Source organism: Ciconia boyciana, chromosome 6, assembly GCF_034638445.1.
Source record: "Ciconia boyciana chromosome 6, ASM3463844v1, whole genome shotgun sequence".
In the NCBI taxonomy this organism is placed as follows: domain Eukaryota; kingdom Metazoa; phylum Chordata; class Aves; order Ciconiiformes; family Ciconiidae; genus Ciconia; species Ciconia boyciana.
Genome location: NC_132939.1, coordinates 17,687,856 through 17,710,797, shown reverse-complemented (window position 1 = coordinate 17,710,797; position 22,942 = coordinate 17,687,856). Strand labels below are relative to the sequence as shown.

Sequence of the window (22,942 nt, the reverse complement as noted above, 5' to 3'; positions counted from 1 at the left end):
TCTCCCTGTTAAAGACAAAATATGCTTCTCCCTTTGTTTTCAGCTCAACTCTCCTGACTTTCAGTCTTCCAGCCCTGGATTTTGCTCCATCTGTGTTTGGCAGAGTCTGAAATCTTCCCACATGCCCTTAAAGCCTAGGAGGAGTTATTTCCTAATCTTCTCTTTTAAGAAGATAGTGATAATTGAGGACTTATTATTGACTCTATTGACTTCTATGTGGTTTGTGTTTGGGTTTTTTAGATAGGTTGTAATTGTTCCTTTTTATCACTGTAAAACTACTGTTAATAATTGCTGTTCACTGGGTCTACATCTAAGGATGTGGCCCTACTTCTGTTGAAGATCCAGTGTTTGGGGCTCCGATGGGCAGTTGAAGGGGTGCTGATTTGGTTTTGGGCACCTTTGGAGAAAAGTAGGTGCATCAATCAAAGTGCTGTTTACCTACCTCCTCAAAAGGCTTTGTAAATAGTGTTTGTTATTTTTAGTAGCTCCTTTTCAAGTGGCATTGTGTCTCTGGTGGTTTCAGTTCTGGTTGTAGGCTGGGCTGTATTCTACCGTCCCTAACCATCTTGAGTACTTTCTTCACTTTCCTTAATTTCATTTGATTTTGCTGAGAAATTTCAAGGAGTGAGATGATACTTAGATGAATTAAACTGGGGATTAAATGGGGGATTAGATGGATCCTAACAAGCAGTTGCTGTGCTTTCTGTGGGAAGAATTCCAAGCTTCATTACACCAAGAGGGGCTCTTTTCCCCGACACCTACAGATTTAAAAGCATTGTATTATACCCTATTATTAACACAAACTATAAACTATCTTGATGGCAATAGCCATCTTTTGGTGAAATTTCAAACTGTGGTCATATCCAAAGCCCCCATGAAAGGATGTGACCTCTTTTATAGAGGACCTCTGTAGACCTCTTTTATGTACTGTGACTTCAAGGGGATTGTTCCTCGTCCAAGTGCCCAAGCCATTGCAAGACAGAGGTGTAAATGTCTTGTTTATGCTATTTATCCACTTACCTGTATTTTTTCTGTTTGCAGCATTTTTGTTCCTACGTATGTTGGGCTGGTGGGAAATCTCATAAATACCATGATAGCAATCGTTTGGATTCCTTTGCAGGCTAAACCAAAGTCAGATCATCACATGACGGAACACAGTAAGTATTCAGTGTTTCTGCTAAATAGCACATGAATAGGGACAGGGGACTGACATGCTGCAATGACTCTGCTAAAGGACTTGGGGTTGTATTTAAGGGCAAAAAGGTGCCAACCTTGAAATGCTGACACTTTAATGCCTAAGCTGTGCTTGTGGAATAATATTATTCCCTACCTGCCGACCGCTCTGCCGTGCAGAATTGCAGGCTTCCAGCCCAGTGCTTGCCGCACATCTCAGAAAAGCTGAACGTGGACCCTTTGCTGGCGGTTAGTTTGGCCCGGCATGGGAGGCAGTCCTGCTGTCTCACAGGGGTCCTCTGCATGCAGACCCAGCACCACCTCCCACCCTCCTGCTGTTGGCAGAAAGCTGGTGTTGCAGAGACTCACCTTTTCAGAAAGGTGGTGGTGAACCTGAGCAGACGGTCTTAGAGTCTCTTGCTTCCTGCCTCTAACCTGTATAAATAGAGTATTAATATGTCATCTTCTGTAGGCACATCACAGTCTGGCAGCGTGTTCAGCATCAGAGAAATCCTACGCCTGATGAAGTTTCCAGGAGTAATGGAAGTTTTCATAGTCAAGGTCTTTGCTGGACTTCCCATAGGTAAATCTCACCCATTACCCGTGATTGCTGATGTATTTAAAATAAGACGACATACACTGTAGAGGAGGCTTGTCTCAAGTTACTGAAAGCACGTTGCATTTGATCACGGAGCAGTGAGGATTCAGCTCCTAACTCGATGCTGGATGCTTTCAAATGCTCTCAGCTACGTAGGGTCAAAAACCTGGGACTTAATGTAAAACAGACTACTTGCCCCAGGCTGCTTCTGCAACTTTTGGCAATTCACTTAATCTCTCTACTCCATCCCCCTGGATATAAATGTTTTTTTCCTCTTGTCTGTCATTTCTATTTAGGCTGTAACCTCTTCAGAGCAGAAGGAAATAATTTGTACTCTGCCAGAAACACCGAGGTCCTTCCTGATTTTACTTAATGATTTTAAGGGGTATGTGTACCTTTTTCCCAACAACTAAAAACTATTTCTGGACAAGAGACTGTAGCCACTCTAACTGTCGGCTGTATGCAGGGACACCACAGCGTGTTTCTTCTATCACACACTGATGGTGGTGCTTGTTCTTCTCTTTATATATTCTGCTCACACTTTTTGTGTCATGGTAGAAACCTGCTGCTACCTCAAACCCATCCCAAACCTGCCTGTTTCCCTGCTCCCTTTGAGTCAGTTGCTGTCCTGGCATAGTCTATGTCTCCCGATTTGCTTGGTTATACATATCCTTGGTCACGATTTAATAGTCTTTAATTTTGCCTACCCTCTAGCTTCTTTCCCCCCAGTTTGTCTAGAGATAAGCCAGCATGTCAGCCTTGTTAGTGGTGGTGTAAGGAAAGGGTGATGTTCTCTGCCTTTCCACACAGAGAGCCTTCACAGCTCTTTTCCCAGTCAAACCTAAAAGTGCAGTTTCTCTTGACTACAGTTTCAAGGATTGAATTTCTACACATCAAACATGTGCACATCGTGCATCTGAACAAACTAAGGCAATTCCCTTCCAAACAAGGATCCTAAGAGAGGATTTAAGGTACCTTAGCTTTTATACGTTGCATCTTCATCTGTGTCTGGAGAAGCCCTTGAAATTTAAATAACATGAAACATAATTTACAAATTAAATTCTAATTTATTGTCGTGGTTTAGCCCCAGCCGGCAGCTAAGCACCATGCAGCCGCTCACTCACTCCCCCCCCGGTGGGATGGGGGAGAGAATCGGAAGAGCAAAAGTAAGAAAACTCCTGAGTTGAGATAAGAACAGTTTAATAATTGGAACAAAATAATAGTAATAATAATAATGAATTATAATGAGAAGGAAAACAATAAGAGAGAGAGAGAGGAACAAAACCCAAGGGAGGGAAAAAAGGGGGAAAAATAAAAGATAATAATTAAAAAATAAAAAAAAAGATACAACCGCTCACCACCCGCCGACTGACGCCCAGCCAGTCCCCGAGCAGCGATCGCTACCCTCCGGCCAACTCCCCCAGTTTATATACTGGGCATGACATCATATGGTATGGAATAGCCCTTTGGTCAGTTTGGATCAACTATCCTGGCTGTGCCCCCTCCCATTTCTTGGGCACTTGGCAGAGCATGGGGAGCTGAAGGAAAAAAAAAAAAAAAAGTCCTTGACCAGTGTAAACACCGCTTAGCGACAGCCAAAACATCAGCATGTTATCAATATTATTCTCATACTAAAATCCAAAGCACAGCACTATACCAGCTACTAGGAAGAAAATTAACTCTATCCCAGCTGAAACCAGGACATTTATAAACGGTAAATTCCGTTTACAAATGAAAGTAGATTTGGCTGTGGAGAGTGGCTGAATCGGAAGGGCATGGCATTTCTGGGCTTGGCCAGGTTCATCTGTTATTCCTTGCTAAGACTCTGGGGGAACAAGTCCGACTGGAGCTGTAGAATAGCATGCAGGAAAGTAAAGGACTTCTGAATTTTTTTTTCATTTTTTCTTTTTGTGTGTAGCTGGCATTGGCTGAGATCAGTAATGCCAGCTGGTCCTACCGCCACCACTGGAGACAGGATACAGTCTCGATGGAGTGGTGGATTGCCCTAATAATGCACTTTTTAGGTTCTTCTGAAACTAAACTTTTAAAATTGTATTTTTAAAAGTGTTTATAAAATGACAGCGTTCCACAGAATCAGATAGTCAAGTGATGTTTTAAGAGGGTTTTCTTTGCTGATTCTGGCTCATTTCTCAGCTTAAAGTAGCATACATTTCTCTGTTTAAAAATGCCATCCCGAGACCACATCCCTATGCAGTCTGCACGGTAATTTCCTGTGTGCTCTCCTTTTTCCAAAGACCGGGTGAGATGCACTTTGTTTTAGTCACCCCTGCTGAAATGCAAATTCCTCCCTGTTGCAGAAGAGGTTCTTCTACCGTCGCACAGCAAAAACGCGTGCCCAACCAAAATAAACATCTCCTGCCCAAAACTGCAAGGGACCTTCTAGGCAAAGAGGATGGGGACAGTGAAGCTGAGAGTTAAGGCAGGACATGGGCTGACAGCCTGTCACTGAAATGGCTGGGAGTATTTCAATGAGAGTAGGAATGGGTTCGTCTGAGGCACTCCTGCTACAAGTATAGTGCTTGCACTACAGTGAGGCGTGATCAAAATCCTAGTGACTTCTCTTTGCAGGTCTCTCTTCAGGTTACTGACTGTACCATGGCAGCTGAAAGGGGATTTGGCCATCACCTACTTCACTGCAGCTCACAGCTGCAGGCTGAGCTCTTCATGAGCTCATTTACCTTTCATCTCCCGGCTGCAACTGTATAATTAATTAGATAGCCCAAATTACAGACCATTCTCTGTTTACTTTGTAAACAAGTTTGTGATATACACAGAAGAAAATCTTCTGTTCCTTATGGATCTCATTGTTGTCTAAAATTAGCTTGTTTGAGACTGAAAGAGCCTCCCCCAGAGGGCTGCAGGGCCAGGAACCTCCTCCCTGTGTTGCATAAAAGCAGAGACACAGGCTCTGTGCCTCTTGCAGGAGGGTAGCTGCCAAGGGATGGACGGGCAGCAGACCCTCCAGCACAGCCAAATTACATCCTCTGCTGACCTGGGAAAAGCAGGTCTCATTGCACTGCGGTAGATAAGAGACAGAAAAGAAAACACAAGGATAAAAATGCCAAACATACTCTTACTGACCAGAAATCACCAGGGCCTTGAAAATACTGATAAATAGGTGCTTGTATGAATCTTTGGCTGCCTAATCCCTTTGAAAAACCTGGTTTGAACACGACTGCTTTAGCACCGGCATCCCCTTTTTAAAAGGACTTTCTTTCACATGCAGAGCAGGATTTTGCAGTGGGCCCTGGGGCTCTCCATCCCATTGCATTTGCAATCCAACATAGGAGGGCTGAGACGGGCTCCCAGAAGCCATGCTCACCTTTTCACGCCGCCTCTCTGTAAGGGTTGCTAAGCTGGCCCTCCCAAAGCCACGGGCTGCTTTTAGAAATGTCATGTCTTTTTTTTGAAAATACAGTTTTCACTCCTGTGTCTCCTTGGTGCTTTTTCTCATCTTTATTGTAGGTCGCAAAACATTTACCTGCCTTCTGCTGCATAACCCTAGTTACTCATCCCTCTGGGGCCAGGTTTTCTAAGGAGTTCACCCCTTATTTAGACTCCCCCCCAAAAAAAGGTGAGGTTTTTGAGGATTTTTTTTGCTATTTTCCACTTTTTTCCTGTTGAAAACCTGAGCCTCGCAGTGGGGATTGCAGCTTATTCCGGCAGCTTCTCTGTGGGGTTTTGGTGTCCCCAGAAGAGCCCTCCCCAGGGGTACATTACTCACGTGGCTGTGCTCAGCTGACCTGCAGCCTACCCAGACGGGACCTGCCGAGGACTTTGTAAGAAATGCTTATGCGTGTTCAGATGAGCAGAAAATCTTTTGATTTCAATCTAGGGCTCACCCTGCGGGTTTCAGCAAAAAATGTGTTGCCAGTGGGAGAGACCCCCTTAGCTGCTGAAAGCAGAGGGAGCAGGGGGGTCTCCCTTGTCCAGGTAGCTTTATGTGACCATGCAGGCAGGGGGAGATGACACCCATCTAAAGAAGAGACCTTTGCATCTCCAGGGGAGCCATGCAATGTGTAACGCTAATTAAGGAGCACAGCCTATCCCCCTGCTCTGAAATAAATCAGTTCGTTTGGAGGAGAAAGATCCAAATCTGCCTTAACTTGGTGAGGGACTTCAAAGGGGAGAGGAGCTGTAGAAGCTGGCACATGGTACCAGGAAGAGGCATCAGGCATGTAGGAAGGTCGAACCCCTCCTAGGTGGTACCTGCAGCGGGGTAGCAGGATGAAGGGCAAGCACCCACTTCGATCTAATCTTCCTGCAAGTGAAACGAAGTGTGGGTTTTCTTTCATTTCTTCACGTGTGCCTTTTATAAACATGTGCGACTCTGTTGCCTGGTTTGGATGTTGTGAGTAAATACTGTTATTTGCATGTTACCTTAAGCTGGCTTGAGCTAAGAGCGATTTCAAAGTAACTGGATAACGATGGGGTGCTCTCTGCAGAGGGGTGTGGTGAAGCCATAAATCTTCACAAGCGCCAGCTCCCCAGCACCTTCTCCAAATATCCAGAGAGTAGCAGAGCAAGGCACCCTTCCTGCCCCCCATCCCTCTCCCCCAATGCCATGGGGCCAGCTGGGGTGCAGCTATCCCCATTAAGGGGGGGAAGACGTGTCTCTGGTGGGGTTCAGGAAGGCTTTGTGGCAGGTCCTGGGGTGGGAGGGTGGTGGTCCCTCCAGGCAAAGGCTTGCGGTGCTTGGAGGGAGGTCCTTGTTGCTGCAGGTGCTCCACTGGTAGCAGCGCCGTCAGGCTGCTGGATGCGGTGGAGTTGTGCTGGTTTGTTAGGGTGCGAGTCCTCCACGGCGTTTTAGTCAGCGACTTGGGATCACTCTCCTCACGCTTCCAGGAAATGCCAGCAAATCCTTCCCATGCTGTGGGGTTAGTGACTCGCTTTGCCAGGCCACAAGCTGTCTTCTCAGTCCTCACACGTTGCCTCCTGGGCTCTGTTTTCTTCGGGAAAGAGAGGACCGTGGCTCCCTATTTACCCAGTCCTTGTACCTTGGAGGATCCTACGAGGAAGGGCAGGACCCCTAAAGGTCGTCTGCTCTCTTCTCCTCTCCCCAGCAGGATCAGTGCTCTCTGACGGGCACGCTGTGGGGATGTTCACACGCAGAGAGCCCCAGTTTCCTACTGTCTTGGTCCATCTGAGGTGCACAAGACATTAGAGGAGGCAGCAGCCTCCTACCCTATACCAGCTCTTTGAGAGCAATGTTTTGTCATAATATTTTTAATTTGATGGCTCTTTGTGTACGATGGGAGCATGTGTCTGTATTTGTGTGTGTTTGGCATTAGGGGAAACACACGCTGTTGTATTTTCATGTGAGATTAAGTGAGTGGGCATTTTCCGTTATGCTTTCCAGAAATTGCCTTAATTGAAAAGCAGACCCAGCCTGTACTGTTTCTGTCCGTACTTTCCCAACTGCTTGTGTTGACACCGCTATCGGTCCAGGAGAGCGAGAGATTTCACGTGCGACTGGTGTCACGGCCAACGTGTGCAATGAAACGCTGTATTTAGGCTGTTGTCACCGGGTTGTTTCCCAGGCAGTGTTCTTGATGGTGAAAATCTGAAGTTAGGCAGAAGAGGCGAGGAATCCAATCAGATTATTTTTATGGTTACAGTCTTGTCTGAACAAATGTTTTCTCTCTGCCTTAATGGTTAGTTTGGCTTTGGTGATAAAAATATTTACCAGTTTATAATAAACAGCTGAATCTACAGCCTACATAGTCACATTATTTTAAAGATGAAAGTAAGGGGGATAAAAAAGTTAACATTTAAAGATTAAATTACTACACTGACTTTGAATAGGATTCTGCTCGTGTTTATATCCAGTCCCGGTAACCCCAGGGAGAGCTACTGACTTATACTGGAGGTGACTGGGAGCAGAGTCTTGGCCACTATATGCAGTGCAAGTATATTGATGTATGCTTTTCATTAACCCTCCCTCTAGGTTTATTCCTGATTATGTTTTCCATCATCTCTATGGATTTCTTTGGCTTGGAAGCAGTGGAGTCTGGATACCTGATGTCATATTTTGGTGTCCTTCAAATGGTAAGTGAAGTGGAAGTCCCCTTCTTGCCATACTGCTATCTAATTTGCTACCTTTTTGACACATGCTCTCCCAAATCCAGACATAATACTGACGGGCAAATCCTACCTCTGCCATGTGGCACTTGGCTTAAAAAATGAAAGTGACTCCAAATTTATTCTGCTCCTTGGAATGGGAAGAAATCAGAGCAAAGAGTATCCTGAAAGCTGTCTTCCCCTTGTCCCTCTTTCCAGATCTTTAAGCTGTGGAGCTAAAATTTCCTTGGACTGACATGTTATCCTGGTTTTTGTAACAAAAAACTTACATTGAAGCTAAAGTGCCTTGACTAAGGTTTTCACTGGTGCAGGTTAGCTGAATTACATTTACTTAGTAGCACCCTGTAAACTTATATAAGTAGACAGTCTTACTGGTGTTTTCACAGATGCCTTCAGTGTCAAGGAAGGACTCGTTTCTTCTGCATGGAAACAAGCACAGCAAGCTTGTAATTTAAAAAAAAAAAAAATTAAAGATGGGCAATGGTACATGATTAGGAGACTTGCAAAATGGGTAAAAAGGAAAAGTCAGCTGAATTAGGCAGTAGCAGGGCCAAAAAAATAAGATGCTGTATTATAGCAGAATTCTCCTTTTGGAGGAAGAGGCTAATAATCTTGCAGAAAGAGCAACAGATGGTTATAAGCAAGCCTCAAGGTAGGAATGCAAGTTAAGCAATATCCTGAAGGAGGGTGGTCTTGTTATTAAATCCGCCTTCATTTCCTGGGCATTGCTGCAGAGTTCCTGTGGGATCTGGAAGAGCTTCTCATCTGGGAAGTGGCAGCTTTAGTTCCTTTCCTTGTGATTTGGATTTGGCATAGCATTACCAGTCGCCTGGGCTCTGCCCTGGTCTCACCAAATCTGGGCACCTTGGACACCAGCTGATGAGCATCGCCGTACATCAGCAAGTGGAGTCTGCAGAGTAAACTGGCTGGAGCTGAGGAGCTGGTGCCTTTGCCATGTCTGTTCTGGGAAGGTGGCTTTGGACTAGCTGTCACTCAGTCCTGTGAGCATAACATCGGCTACCAGCTGGATGCACTCTCCCATCCAGTCTTGTTGGAAAGAAAACCAGTTTGCTGCTCTACAGCATGGAAACAGCGTGACTGGTGGGGTGATCGGCAGCTGCTTTCCAAAGCATGCTTCTGATCCAAACTCCACTGCTAACAGAGGCTTTCCTTACGTTAGTCTTTGTATGCCCCCTCCTAGCCGAGGGTCTGCAGGAATCACTTAGGTTTTAGAGAGGCCGAGTAGCCCTCTGCTATCTTCTTTCCCCTTTGAATGTAGAGGGACCTCCCAACAGCTATGCTCTTAACTTAGACCTACCAGTTAAATCCCTGTTGTATATGTCTACACTGAAATCAAATTTGGGGTTGCAGCATGGATATGGTGTGCTTGTTTTGAGCCGGCTAACATGGGCAGCAATAGCACAGAAGGTAAAAACAGCACTTATATGGCCGGGGCAGGAGTGGCTTCATGTTGCTAGATGGAGCTTGGATGCTGCTGTTAGGTCCAGGATATCTGTCTTCAGGACACTGCTGTTAAGTCTGGGATATCTGTCTGTCTTCACTGCTATTGTTTCCCAGGTTAGTTTGGTTGAAACTACTGTAGATAATGTTACCTGTGCTGCTCTGCCAGTGCACCCTATGTATAGATACAGCCCTGGAAGATATGGGAATTATAGTGTTCACTCTGCTTCCTAACAAATAATCAGATGTCAGTGCTAACCAGGGACCTGCCCCTTCCCATAGTCACAGGGTTTCATCCCACAGAGGCCAATCATACCTATTACCACGCTCTAATCCAGCAGTGGCCTACAGGCTCAGGTGCAGCATCTGCTTTGCTGGGGAGTCTTTGCCTTGGGACATTTGGCACAGAAACTAGCTTTTGTCAGGCAGGCAGTTTTCTTTCATCTATCTGTGCAGTTTCTGTCCCTGTTGCTATGCATATTCTACAGCACATGACTCTAGACATCAGAAATATAGGAGGATTGAAGCGGTCATAGGGTACAAACTTCTCTTCTTCATGGTGCCACACTGGGGTTTGCTGTCAGAACACCAAAAAGGACAGGGGAAACAAATGCTTTATTTTTTTTTAACTCTCAGGACACCTGATTCCTGGTGGCAGCAAAGCCATCCTGCCCGAGAGCTTGCAAAGCACTGCTTTATGTTTTGTTGCTTGTTCTTTCCACTGTATCACTGGCAGTTCCAAGCTCTGGTCTGGTTTATGCAGGACCAGATCCTCAACTGGTCCAAACGATACTCTCACTATCTGGCTTTTAAATTATTGTAAAACATTAGAATTTGTGTGTTTACTTTCAAATCAAGTCTCTGGCTGGAACTGCCTAAAGGTGTCTCTTGCAGATGGTGACTGGATTAATGTTTTACAGCTGCTTGCTATTGGGGTTCCTCCAGTGGAAGATGTATGCAGGGAACGCAATGTGTGCCAGCTCTGTCCTGCCGAGCCTCAGAGCTGCCTGTGTGCCTTCATCTTGCCTCAGCTGGCATTTCAGATGCATTTGTTTCTGTTGTACACTGAACTGATACTGTTGGAGATATAAATGCAGATTAAGGTGCAAGCAAATTCTGCCAGTCTGGATGGGTGAACGGTGATTAATATCTGCTGACTGGCTTCCCCACTTCACTGAGTAAATTATAGCTTTATTCATAAGGAATATAATGTCCTTTTCAATAAATTTCATCAACCAGATCCTCAGCTTTGATTTCTCATTCCTTAGTTTCTCTTTCCATAAAATATTGTGGGGATTTTCCTATTCTCCTGGGCTTGCTCTGAGCCCTCCTGTTAGAGGAAATGTCCCCTTCCTGTCTGCATCCCTCCCTGGACCTGAAAATGGCTCATGTTTAAGGACTTTTATAGATGGGATCAGACGTCACAGAAATGAAGGGGAAAATAAAAATCGAGACATGTCCTGTTTACTTTAAACCTCCCTGTAGACATTGAACACAGTGCCTGGGTGGTTGCACAGCACAGCTGGCTGATACGCCCAGCGCCGTGTCCCAGGGTCTCATCTGCTCCCAGCACACATTGCATGCACTAAGAGACTTCAGAGGCGCACTGGGAACAGCACAGTGAGCAAGGCTTAGCTGAGCCCTTTACTCAGCTCTTTCCCAAAAGTCATGCGCCAAGAAAAGCATTGCCTGGTCTGCCAATTCCTGACAACTTTTAGTAGTATTATTTCTTTGTGTTACTGTAGTTCCTATTTTTTTTAATGAGATCTTCTAAAAACTAACATCTTCCTCTAGCACAGAAGGTGATGTTGCAGCCTCCTTTCCCAGCCCAATCAGTAATCCCAGGATGACTTGAATAGCGACGATCTCTTCCTGCTTTCCTCTCCCACCCCAAGGATATTATGCTCCAATTGCTTAACCTAATTTTTCAGCTTCTCAGCCTCATTTAACCTACTGTGGTGAGAAGCGGCCAATGCACTGTAAACATCTCCGTTTCTCACTGTTCCTCCCATTCAAGCCAGCTGCAGAGCACCTAGAGAGATTTTGAATGGCTTTGGATCAGTCCACCTGATTTTCAATAGGCAACTCAAATACTTTGTCATTGGTATCTCAAACACCTCTTTGCATGGGGAGATCAGCACAGAAACACTGACCCCGTGGGAGGCAAGGCGTTTGCCACCTTTGCAGATGGAGGATGTTAGCGAGCAGCCCAGCTAATTCAGGCAGCCCTCCTGAGGGATCCCTTCTGGAGCTCCTCAGCCTCAACTCATTGTGCTTGGTCCTGTCTTGTCACTTTATGACCCTGCAGGACTCCAACATATGGGGGGTTGCCCTGTGCCCAGCCTGAGAGGATCCCTGCAGGTTTGGAAGGCAGATTCGGGGCGGGGTTTTGGAGCTCGGAAGCCTCATGGGCTTTGGCTGACCGCTCCCCAGAGCGCCTCTCTTGGTTGCTCCCTTGCTGAGCATCAACTCTGTCCACATGGGAACACTTCACGGCACTTGCCAGTAGTGAAGTGGCTCAGCTGGTGCTGGTGGTGGGTTTTGTCCTCGCAATGCTGTGCACGTAGCACCAATGACCACCACTCATGGCATGGGGCATCCTTGGCACCCTCTTCCCTTTACCAAGTTGACTGCCTACAGCATGGTCACCCTTCACCCCAGCGCTGGTGGTACATCTCCTTGCTGCCACTTGTACCCCTGCGTGGAGGGACGTAGGTTGCCTTGCTGCTGCTCCCAGCCTGTCTCATGGAGACATGAATGGCCCAAAGCAATATGTCTGCTGATGTATCGTTGTAAAAGTTCCCATGGGAGTACCTGTCCATGGGGAATGGGGGCTTCCCGGCTCTCTGGATGAAGCATTGGCCCGGGAGCTGGCACCAATTTACTGTTTGTGATTAGGCAAAGAGCATAATCTAATAGCAGAGGTTGGAAAGCGTGGGGCAGGCTTAAGTGCAGTGAGGGTGGGAAGGGGCTCACTTCGGGGTCGGGACAGAGCCAAATGAGGTCAGAGAAGGGTGTGCGGGAAGGCAGTGTCAGAGCATTGGGATGAAGAGCTGCCTGATGAGGAAACAAAGTCGTTGCTTAGAAAATTAAATATGGCCAAGGCTGGAGCGGGCTGATGGGGAAGTGAAAATAGCAAGTGGGGGGTAATTTAAGCAATCCAGGGCTCTGCAATGATACTTGAAGCACCCTGATAGCATGGGGCTGTCTGATGAGCTGGGACTGTGCCAGCATAAGCCGAGGAGGAGGAGTCGGGTGGGAGATAACGAAATGAGGAGGGGAAGGCAGACAGCGGGAGGGGTACCTCTGCATCGGGCGTATTGCATTGCAGAGATTCCCTTGCTCATGATATGTTTGAAGCATCTTTATCTGATCGCTGGTGGGTCTCCAGGCAAGAGGTGTGAGACCCTGTCAGGGATGCAATCCCTCTGTCCTCTGGGGTGGGCTTCCAGAGTCCTCTCATCTCAGAAGCCATGCGAATGAAATTTCCCTCAGAGTGAATGCCTGGGAGTGTGAGATGCCATTGAATCTCCCTCCAGAGAATAATTAATTTCATAATAATTTAAAATAATTTAACTTTGCATAATGGGCAGAAGCGGGCCTAGACTCTGGCTTTTTTTGGAGTTGCGAGCACAATAGCATGGAGAACTTCCAGGCGTAGTATCTGGCTTGGAAAATGCCGCCGGAGGATTAGGCAAGTGGAGTCCCTGGTTGGTATCTGAAGTCATATCTGATGCTTAGATTTCAAACCGCAGGAGGGGGTGGGGGAAGCTTTCCTTTAAAAACTTTTTCTCCGAAAAACCAAAGCAAAACGCACCAAACACAAACTCTGGGTGGGACAAAGGGGTAGATATTTATTACCCTGAGGATCAAGAAATCATAAGACATCTGTTCTATTTACTGTGTTTAAATTCATATTGTTATACAAATTCCACCTCTAGCTGTGCAGCTTCTGGAGGGACAAGTTGGTACGGAGTGATCCTGAAAAGATGAGAGAGGTTCCTGGAGGAGAGATTTACATTGCGGATCATCTTATCACCAGTCTGTCCCTCTTGCTTTTTTTTTTCCCCCTGCACAGCAAAAGAGATGATTAAAGAGCAAGCGATTTAATTACAGCCAGGTATGCCTAGGGGGAAAACCCACTTGGTGAAAGGACCTTGCAACAACAAACAGAAAGTTCTTCAGTTTCCTGGCTTTGAAGGATTTAAATCTGTGGAGGGGGGCAGGTTGGAGGGGGAAAGAAAGCGATTAGGCTGGAGTTTGCAAAACACACCGTCCTCTTCCCCCTGTTTGGCGAAGTGCTGCCTTCAGCAGTTTGGTCCTCACCGTCAGCTCTCCTCCCAGTCCCACTGCCCTTCTGCTCCTCTGCAAGATCTGAACTACTTCTCAAGCTCTTTCTGGCATCGCCATGTCAGTAAAACAACTCCCTTTTCCCCCACCCAAGGTTTTACACCACCTTCATCCTGTGCAGAAAAGCCTCGTGATTTTTGTTGCCCCGTGCGGTCTGCCCCAGCCGGTGCCCACCTGCCCGTCCCACCCCAGCCGGCACTGCGCTCGCCCTGGGAACTGCCAGCAGGGCACAATATCAAAGGCGAGAGATACGGGTCCAGCGCGTGGGAGGCTGCCTCTGATGTGAATCATGCTATCTGCGCTAGGGATGGGGCCCTGCATCTTCTCTGCTAGGCCATACCAGCTTATGTGGCCTGCTGCGCCTACCCCTCCGACCTTCTCGCATCTTTTCATTTCCAGGCTGTTGGGTGAAAGGGAATTTATTTTGTTGCTGGGCTCTGTCAAGCTTTCAGTCGGTGGTGATGGAAGAATCTGTAGAAAGAGTCCTGTGTCCGCTGAGCATGGAGGACCAGCCGAGCATCTGTGTAACACCTCTAGCCTCCACCGATGAGGTTAGCTACTTGCAGGTGCCAGCCCTGCTCAGCAGCAGCTGCACGCAGCAAGGGTAGTGCTTCACCGTTCAAAAGTCTTCCAAAATCTAGCACCTTAAACCTTCAAACAGCGACAATCTTTTCCATCCTGCAAGGGATTTCTGGAATTTGTTAATGAGGTTAACAATAAAATGGGCAATTGGCTCTTCTGAGCAAATGCGAGCTGCTGTCTTCCCAGGAATCAAATACAGTGATAGAAGTAAAGAGTATTTTTCTACGTGATCAGCTGAACTAGTGTAACGAATCCCCAATTTGGCAAATCCAGCATAATGACAAGGAGAGATTTGGCTGCTCTTATGCATTTATTGGGAGACTTATTTGCCTTTAAAGAAGGAGGGAGGAAGGAAAAAAAAGATGAGTTGGTTTATCCTGTGACATGTGTACACTGCCACAGGCGGTGCCTGTTATTTCACTTGCAAACAATTTCCTCTCTCTTTTGTTTATTGATGACAGAAGGCATTCCAGCCAGGTACACTGGCTCTTCCCCGACTTCAAAGGAGGTCGGGTTACAAAGGCAAGTACCATCCAGGCAAAATGAAATGCAGGAGGGGAAGGCCCATCGCAGTCAATCTCAATGGGAGGTTGTGTGCAAGGGAAAAACCAGAACGCGCCAGCAGGAATAAAAAAAAGGATAAATCCCATTGCTGACTCTTCGGTGCCACCAGGGCTTATCCATGGGAGTGATGATGGCCAAATCATCGAGGATGTCCCCGCTACCTCCCTGGCGATGGCAGCACATGTCCAAAACCTTACATGGGAGAGTGCACTTGAACCACCTTTTGCTTCCTCCTTCCCAAATGTGCCTGTGCAGGCGGCTGCCACTCATGCAGACCAGGGGACTGCACGCCCAGGGAAAATTGCAGGCTGGAAGTAATGGGTTTTCAGGTCTCAATTCAGACTGGAAGTGAGGCCAGAGCTCCTGGTGACTGGAAACATTATCCAGCACCTAAATGAAGGCACTGGTGTTTGATAGTGTCCAAAGTTAAGATGATGGACCTTGCCTGCCTGGGGCTCATGGCTGGATTGGCAACGACTGTGCTAGGGGAGGGAGTCTGGCAGCCCAGATAACCAGTGGGGAAGCTGCAGTCTGTATAACCCAAGGATGGCTGCTCAGCCGCGAAGGGAAAACAGGTGACTTGGGCTGATGCTTGCCCTTGGAAAAAGTCCTAGCACTGAGACGGTTGGTTCAGCAGTGGTGTTTTACCTCATGCTTATATTGCCCCAGTCCGAGTGATGGGGAAGCCTGTGCTGAATGCCAGCCTTGCCACAAGGACCATTCCCCTGGCCTGCTCACTCTGGGGACAGCCCTGGTGGCCTCCATTTTGCCTATCTCCAGGTCCTGCCTGCTTTGCTGCGGTGGCACTTGTTCCCTGCGCCTTAGGTGCCCATGTATAGTGATGGAGACATTTTTGGGTATGCCATTACCTCCCATGGCCATCAGACCAGGCTGCTCTGGGACATTGCTGATGATCTACCTGAATGACTCAAGGAAGGGCAGGGACCGGGCTGTGCCTGCATGGTGTATCCCCATTAAATATGCTGTTCAAGTCCGGGCAAATTGAGAAACATTTCGTTTCCTCCGGTGGCTCAGCAGACCTGAACTAGGGTTTGGGTGATGCCACTGCTGAGTCAAGCCATGCCCTGTGACGGGGCTCAGCCCCAGTCGGGGTGAGGGACTGGGAAGTTGCAAAAAGTTAATGACGATTCTTCATTTTGGGAGCACTCAGCTTAATGAAGCATTACTCAGTGGCTTCTCCACCCACCCTCCGAGTAGGAGCCGCCAGGGCTGGTATCAGTCTCCTCCCATGTCCGTGGCAGGGCTTTCAGCCAGGATGACTCAGGTCACCCCATGCATCGTCCGAGCATGGCACCGCAGCAGGTCTGCCAGTGTCCCCAAGGCCACTCAGCGGATGACACGACCCAGGAGAGACACGCGGGGCCCATGCCAGTCATGCAGTGGCCAGGCACACGTGAGCCGAGCTCTCAAGCCCTGTCCAAGGGTGGGGACAGGGACAAAAAGGAAGCAGGACAAACGTTTACTGGGAACCAGAATGTCTGCTTGGCGCGATGTTCCCTCGCGTCAAAAATGGCTTGTGCTCCGAAGCAATGTGAAGAGTTGATTTTGTTTTTTTCCATTAAGTTGTAGCTTGTTGGAAATATATTCAATTTGTAGCTATTGTTCTTTAGGTCAACTTTATTTTATTTTCACTCCATTGCTATTTACTTTTTGCTTTTTAAATTTATCGTAATAATTATATTGCTTTTTCTGGACTGCTTGTCATAGATTAACATTTCCTTTCTTTTTAATAACTTTCTTATTCATTGTGCACTCATTTCCTTTCAGCTGAGTTTGAGTTTCACCCTTAGGACTAACACAGCAAGGTTAAGCGTGGCGTAGCGTCGTTCCAGGTCCAAGCAGAGCACCGAGGTTTTCTCCAGGCTGGACTGCCATTAGAACAAAGCCATCATGCCAAACAAAGCATTTTGAACTAGAGCTCTTCTTTCAAGTCAGAGGGGTTTTCACTTGGATCAAACAAACCCTTTCAAGGCAGGGAAAACTTGGTAGATTCCTATCTGTCCCTCCCCTGAAACACAGTCGGTCAGGGTTTTCAAAGTGATGTCTTCCAGCCTCTGTCCTCTTGTGTCCACTTGGGCCAGCATCACTTGAAGCATGGGAGATGCTGAACAGAGAAATAAAAGAGGGAATCTTTGCTCTGCAAAGTGCTGGAAAAGCCAATACTTCCTGGGATTTAAAATTTTTTGCTCCTCCTTCCCTTCTTCTCTCCCCCAGTTTTTATTTAAAATCTGTAAAACCAGTTCCCCATCCCTCACGTCTGTGCGTACTGCTGGGGCTGGCTATTAGCATCTCCGTCGTACTTGTTTCCTGTCTAGAAACAATGAACCGTGCAATTTGTATACTTATAGTTTAAAATAATGGCAAGAGAAAATACAGGAAAGGAGGCATTTTCCTCCTCTCCATACAAATGTACAGTTTTTCTTTGGAAGGACTTGCCAAGAATGAAGACCTTAGTATTAATTGTATTTCACAAAGCCATCGTGAGCTAGTTAGAAAAATTAATTTGTATCTGCAAGTGTCTTTAGAAAGTTTCAATCATCACCACTGGTGAGTAGGCAGTGATGGTAAACTCAAGCGTGCGCCCTGACTAAAGACTTTCAGCTGATGGGATGGATCTATCCCTAGGATGCAAAATGCTTGAAGTAATGGATCATGTCTTCCAGCCATTTACCATGACAGTGAGGTCCCCTTTTCTCCAAAAAAAGCAAAGGAATAACCTATTTGCTGGCTTTCATTTGCTTGAAGCACTATAGCAGTTCTCATTTGGGCTTGTTTAAATTGTTATACATCGGGCTTAATGGTGCTCATGTGCTTCATTCCCAGGTTGTCCAGGGTTTGGTTGTTGGAAAACTCTCTAACCTCTGCACGGAGAGCACCCTGCTCAGGCTCAGTGTCTTCATCTTCGCCGGCGTGGGCCTAGGCATGGTAAGGCTCGGCGTGAAATCATCCATGGTGCCTTTTAATAATGCAGCGGCACAAGGTCCGTGAGACCTGGCTGCAAGCTCTGCCCCTTGAAATGCCACCACCGGCTTTGCTGGGTGGTCCTCGGCAGGGAAACCAGCTCTCCTGGGCCTCTGTGCAAACAGAGCCATGCTCAGCATAAGCACCGTGCCAAATAACGATACAGAGCCGCGTGAGTAATAGTTCCAGGGATTAAAAAAAAAAAAAAATCTCGCACAGAAACTCGTTAAGTCCCTCCTGAGTCACTGGATTTACATAGAAATCCTGCCCTTGGTCTTGTCAGTGACTGCATTTCCTGAACTACCCAGAAAGTAAATTAAGATTATGGGGGGGGGAAATCATTGCAGTTAGTACACTGCTACGAGACAGTGGAGGTTGGGTGCTCTTCTTCTGGGGCTTTATTTTTGCCTAATTTCCCCAAGCTGAGAGTATTTGGGGAAGGAGGTAGCAAGGGAATAATTTTGTTCCTCCGTTTTGGGATGAGTGATGTTACCCATTGCCGGTTGTGTCTGCATGGGTGACAGTCGATGCCAATCTCAAATGGTAATTGGAAAACCAAGTTGACGTAGGCAGCTCTGCCGGTAATCGTGTTTGCTCAGATAAGTCATGCTTGGGGAACTGATAGATCTGCCCAGGTGATGGGGATGGAGGAAGGGTGCGCACCGATGGGCCCAAACGACAGTTGAGCTGCATCAGCCTTTCAACATTCCCTGCAGTACTTGGCCTCGAGCCTTGCTGCCAGGGTGCCGGTGCTCCCACTAGTGCGGTTAGGATGGTTGCCATTCCCACAACCACGCCGCAGCCACGGGGAGGTCAGGGCCAAATCCTGGAGGGTATTGAGGCTCATGGTTCCCAGCTACACAGATGAGATGAGGCACCTACGCACCTTTGCTAATCTGAAGCTAGATCGCTTGTCCGAGATGAGGCTGGGAAGGGAGGATGGATGCAGACAAGGGGTTGGCTCTGCAGATTGAGCGTGGTCCCCCTCTCTGGGATTTCAGGGCTCATGGAGATGCTGCCGGGTGGTGGGATGCTTAGGAGGGGTCCCTCCCAGCTGGTGTTGCGTGGTTTTGGCTGGCATCGATGTGCCACCTTAGCACGGGACATCTGTACAGGACTTGGTGCTCCTGAGCATGGCCTGGGAAGGGCTTTGAAGGTCTCGCTGTTGTTTTTTGGTTATGGGTGGGAGCAATTAGGTGGGACCAAGGTGGACCTGGCCCATCGGGAGACCTGAGCCCCTAACTGGGCGCAGGGCAGGGTGCTGCTGGCTCCCTGTGCCGAAGCCCAGTCCCATGGCAATCAGGCAGAGGAGCAACCATGGAGTAAATGGCTTTTGTGCACCAAGGTCTCACTGAGAGGGAAGGCTGGAGGCGGCTGGAGGTAGGAGAGCAAGCCTCAATGGTAGTGGAGGGGCACACAGGGTGGCACAGCTTGCAGCGGCTAATGCCCCAGCACGCGGAGGCTCACAGAGGCTGTGCAGAGAAGGGAAATCGCTGCTGGAAGTTCATTTTAGAGTTGGCAATTACACCAAGCCCGGAGGGCTGTGGACATCCTGACAGCACAGGCCCGGGGACAAGGGTCAGCAATGACTTCCCACGAGAACTATTCATAGGCAAACGCAGCTGCGATCCTCTGCACCAGGGACGCCTTATTAAAAAGCGCTCTGTTCAAGCGGCTGCCGAGAAAACATCCGTTTCTGGGGTGGCTTTCCGTCTTGGCGGGGATGAGTGCCGTCACAGCGGCAGGCCCCAAATGCAGAGATTAATGTGTGAAGCTTTTAATCCTGCACAGCCGCCGGTAGAGGAGCATCCCGCCCGCTGTGCCCTTGCTGCATCTGGCCTCCAAATGAAGCAGATCCCCTCCCCAAAGGGTGGAATCGAGGAGAAAAGCTAGCTGTTAATAAAACACACTCTGAAACCCATCTTCATATTGCTGGGAGGTGGGCTGAAGTGTTTTTGGAAGGCGGGCACCAGCGGCCGTAGACAGACAGACGGCAGTGCAGCTGGGAAGAGGCTGCAGGATGTTCCCAGCAATCGGCGGCGGGAGAAGGGAAGGGGTGGCCTGCAAGCTCAGCAATAACACCTGGAAAAGGAGAGGAGGGGAGAGCCGGTGTCTGATCTGCAGATGCAAGCCGGGAGCGCGTGGGCAGGGATGTAGGAGGGCTTGGCAGTTGCGACGGGGAAGTTTTTCTCTTTGAAGGCACGGCTGTGCCTTGTCCTGCCTTGCTGCCTGCGTTTCCCAGGCATTTGCTTTTTGAACCTGTCTGCTGAAACTCCTGGTTCTGCCTCTCTCACCTGCAAAATGCCTTCAGATCTGCCTAGGTCAAAAAGACTGCTTCCTACCTGGCTGAGGAGTAGCAGAGACTGGGCTCTGCCTGGCTGCATCCTTTCTGAGTCCCAGGGGAGTGAGGAGCCATTTCCCCTGGTTTTACAGGAGGCACAGACGTGGCTCAGCTCTTTTCTGCCCACTTGCTTCAGCCCATGAGGGGATTAATACAAGGCAGGGGAGGGTTAAAGCTGTTTTTTCCTATGAGCTCTGCAAAGTTGTCCTGCAATGACATTTGCCCTAGCAAGGAATTATTCTCCCTCTGTCTGAATGTTTATGTACCAAATACCTGTTCCTCTGTCTTTGTTCTCTGGTTCCTTAATCAGAAGTGCCTAGGTCTTAACCAAAATGTAGGCAAAGAGCCCCTCCGAGGAGAGAAACCTGGCTGTGTGTGAGTCTAGAGGGGAGCTAGGAATAAACCTCAGTATTTCCAAGTCATTAGTGAGCAATGTCTCTGGGCTTCTCCATCTTCTGTAGCCGAGAGGCAGGGACCAGATCTTAGGAGAGAGAACTCCAGAGAATGAAACTTCTGGCTAAAGCAGTGACAGAAATGTTTTCCAGCCGCAATAACACACCTTGAGACATGGGTGAGGGCAGGAGACTTGCAAGAAAGGGGAAATTTCCTTTCCATGCCCCAGAGAAATTCATTCATTTGACCAGCAGAGCTTGTGAATGAGCCGAGAGCCGCTCTAGCCCCACGGCTTAGGGAGCTTCACCGCTTTTGTTTCAGTATTAAACAGCTGGAGGGATGTCTCCACTAGGAATATGTGCAATAACAAAATCATTACTCTCCCTAATTATGCTCGCTAATGTGCACTCATGGCCAGAAGACCTATTCCAGATTACTGAATTGGGTGAATTTATTAGCAAGGAAGCAACAGAACAGGATTAGAAATCCCAAAGGTACGGCGTTACATAATGCACCTCACTCATTTATTTTGACAAGCTCCGTTTAGTTTTAATTATTTATGATAATGAACTGAAATGCCTTCTCTAGGCTGTTTTGTATAAGTAATGGAGGCTTCCTGAAGTACACCACATGCATCTGCTGTTCAACGTTTCCTCAGGAGTTGGACAAGAGACAGAAGATGGGGGGAAGGGTGCGGGGACGTCACTAATTCCCAGACGCTAAAAATACCCGCAGCAGTGCCGGAGAAACGTGCTGCCAGATTGTAGGGTATCGTTTGCTACTTGCGCTGCATGCTTGGAATAATTCACTGCAGACAAATGGTGGGCTATGAAAGATCCTGCAAAGACCAAAGCTGCACCATCATGTATCAGTTGTGGCTCCTACAATTTACCTAATTCATGGGTTTGGCTTATGATGGTTTTCTAGGTTGTTTCTTCCCACAAAGTCACTGCTTGTGCTCTCTAATGATCCATGGTCCATTTTATCCTGTCCCTTAGGCCCTGATGAGGACCGTGTGGCACTACTGCATCGTTGCAGTGCCGCTGGTGTTTGCCTTCAGCACGCTGGGTACCATCACCGACAGCATCCTCACCAAGGCTGTCCCCTCCTCCGACACCGGTAAGACTCATCAAAAAAGATCAGACTGGTCTTTGCTTGTTTTTGAGTCCATCAGCTATCGAGTGCTGGGGCACATTCATGGTGAATGCCCAATTCCCCAGCAAATCTGACTTGGCAGTTGCGTGCAGTGGGTGTCAGCAGAGCGGATGAATGGGGGCTGGTGAGGCTAATACAGGATGAGCTTGAACAACATTGAGCAAGCATCCTGCAACCTAGTGCTCCCGGTCCTGTGTGCCTGCTGGCATCTACAGTGCCGGACGCAGTAAGAGAAGCCTCTCCCAAACCCTCCTTTCCATGTGAACCCAAGATATGTTCAAGAAAAAAAAAATAATCTGCTTTTCTACTATGAGCGTGACTGAGGGTGCTGTTCGTTCATGCCTTTTAACTCAGGGCATCTCAGGAGGGTATTCTGGATCGCTCTTTGGAAACATGTTTTGCCTGATGCAGTAATTGCCCCCCTCTCTACATTTTGTCTGTGTTTCAGTCAAAGAGTTACTATATTTCTCTGTACAAGGGGGCTGAAATGCAGCGGTAGACACACAAATCTTTATTCCTGGGTTTTTTCCTTCTGTTGACAAAGGAAATATGCCTATGTTATTGTCATGGGAGCCTTGCTGAGTTTGTCCCAGGATGGAGCTGGGTTAACCCCGTTTGGTGTCTTTTGCTCAAGCTCTTTCAGGGTTTGCTCCCCAAGCTGTGTTCTTCAGGTACCCGAGAGTTTCTCTGCTCTAGCTGAGCCTTTCTGGGATGCCAGCCTGCACCCTTCATCTTCCCTAGAAGCTGTCTGAGCAGATACCTCTGTGCAGACCCTACTGAGAATGGGAGTTATAGTTTGTACAGCCCATTAGTGAAGTTTATAAAGCACTTTTGAGATGCTTCTGGATGAAGAGCTTTTCTAAATGTCACTTCAGTAGTTTATTTGTAGACCTGACCACCGCATCTCCTACAAACGCTGGGAGCCCGCAATTTCCAAGTGCAATACTTCTACCTGGGAGGACCACTTAGTTCCTGGGAGGTGAGGACTGGGGATGTCCCAGCCGCTGCGCTCAGTTGGGAAGAAAATCTGCTGTTTCATGAGATGGAGTGCTGCTCATTCGAGGAGGGAGAGACGGGGGGAAGGGCACCAAGCAGCTTTGGGATGTACAGCCAAGTTGGAATTCATCCAGGCTCTTCTCAAAGGGGCTTTGTGAGGAAAACCGGAGCATTGCTTGGCTTTTAAAGCCCAGAGGCAAGCTTCGGTTAGAGAGGAAAATGGGTTTAGTTGCCTCACCCTGCTC

General features: G+C 47.8%; 1 protein-coding gene across 5 annotated transcripts in view; it reads left to right on the top strand.

Annotated features, from left to right (window-relative positions):
• SLC67A1 (solute carrier family 67 member 1) overlaps positions 1-22,942 on the top strand; it is a 67,749-nt gene that overhangs the window by 40,736 nt on the left and 4,071 nt on the right. For all 5 annotated transcript variants that reach the window (XM_072864709.1, XM_072864713.1, XM_072864710.1 and 2 more), the window contains 5 exons: positions 1,042-1,157; positions 1,646-1,756; positions 7,740-7,840; positions 17,675-17,776; positions 21,545-21,665. In XM_072864709.1, the coding sequence (XP_072720810.1) occupies positions 1,042-1,157; positions 1,646-1,756; positions 7,740-7,840; positions 17,675-17,776; positions 21,545-21,665 (551 nt within the window). The remainder of the gene's footprint in view (positions 1-1,041; positions 1,158-1,645; positions 1,757-7,739; positions 7,841-17,674; positions 17,777-21,544; positions 21,666-22,942) is intronic.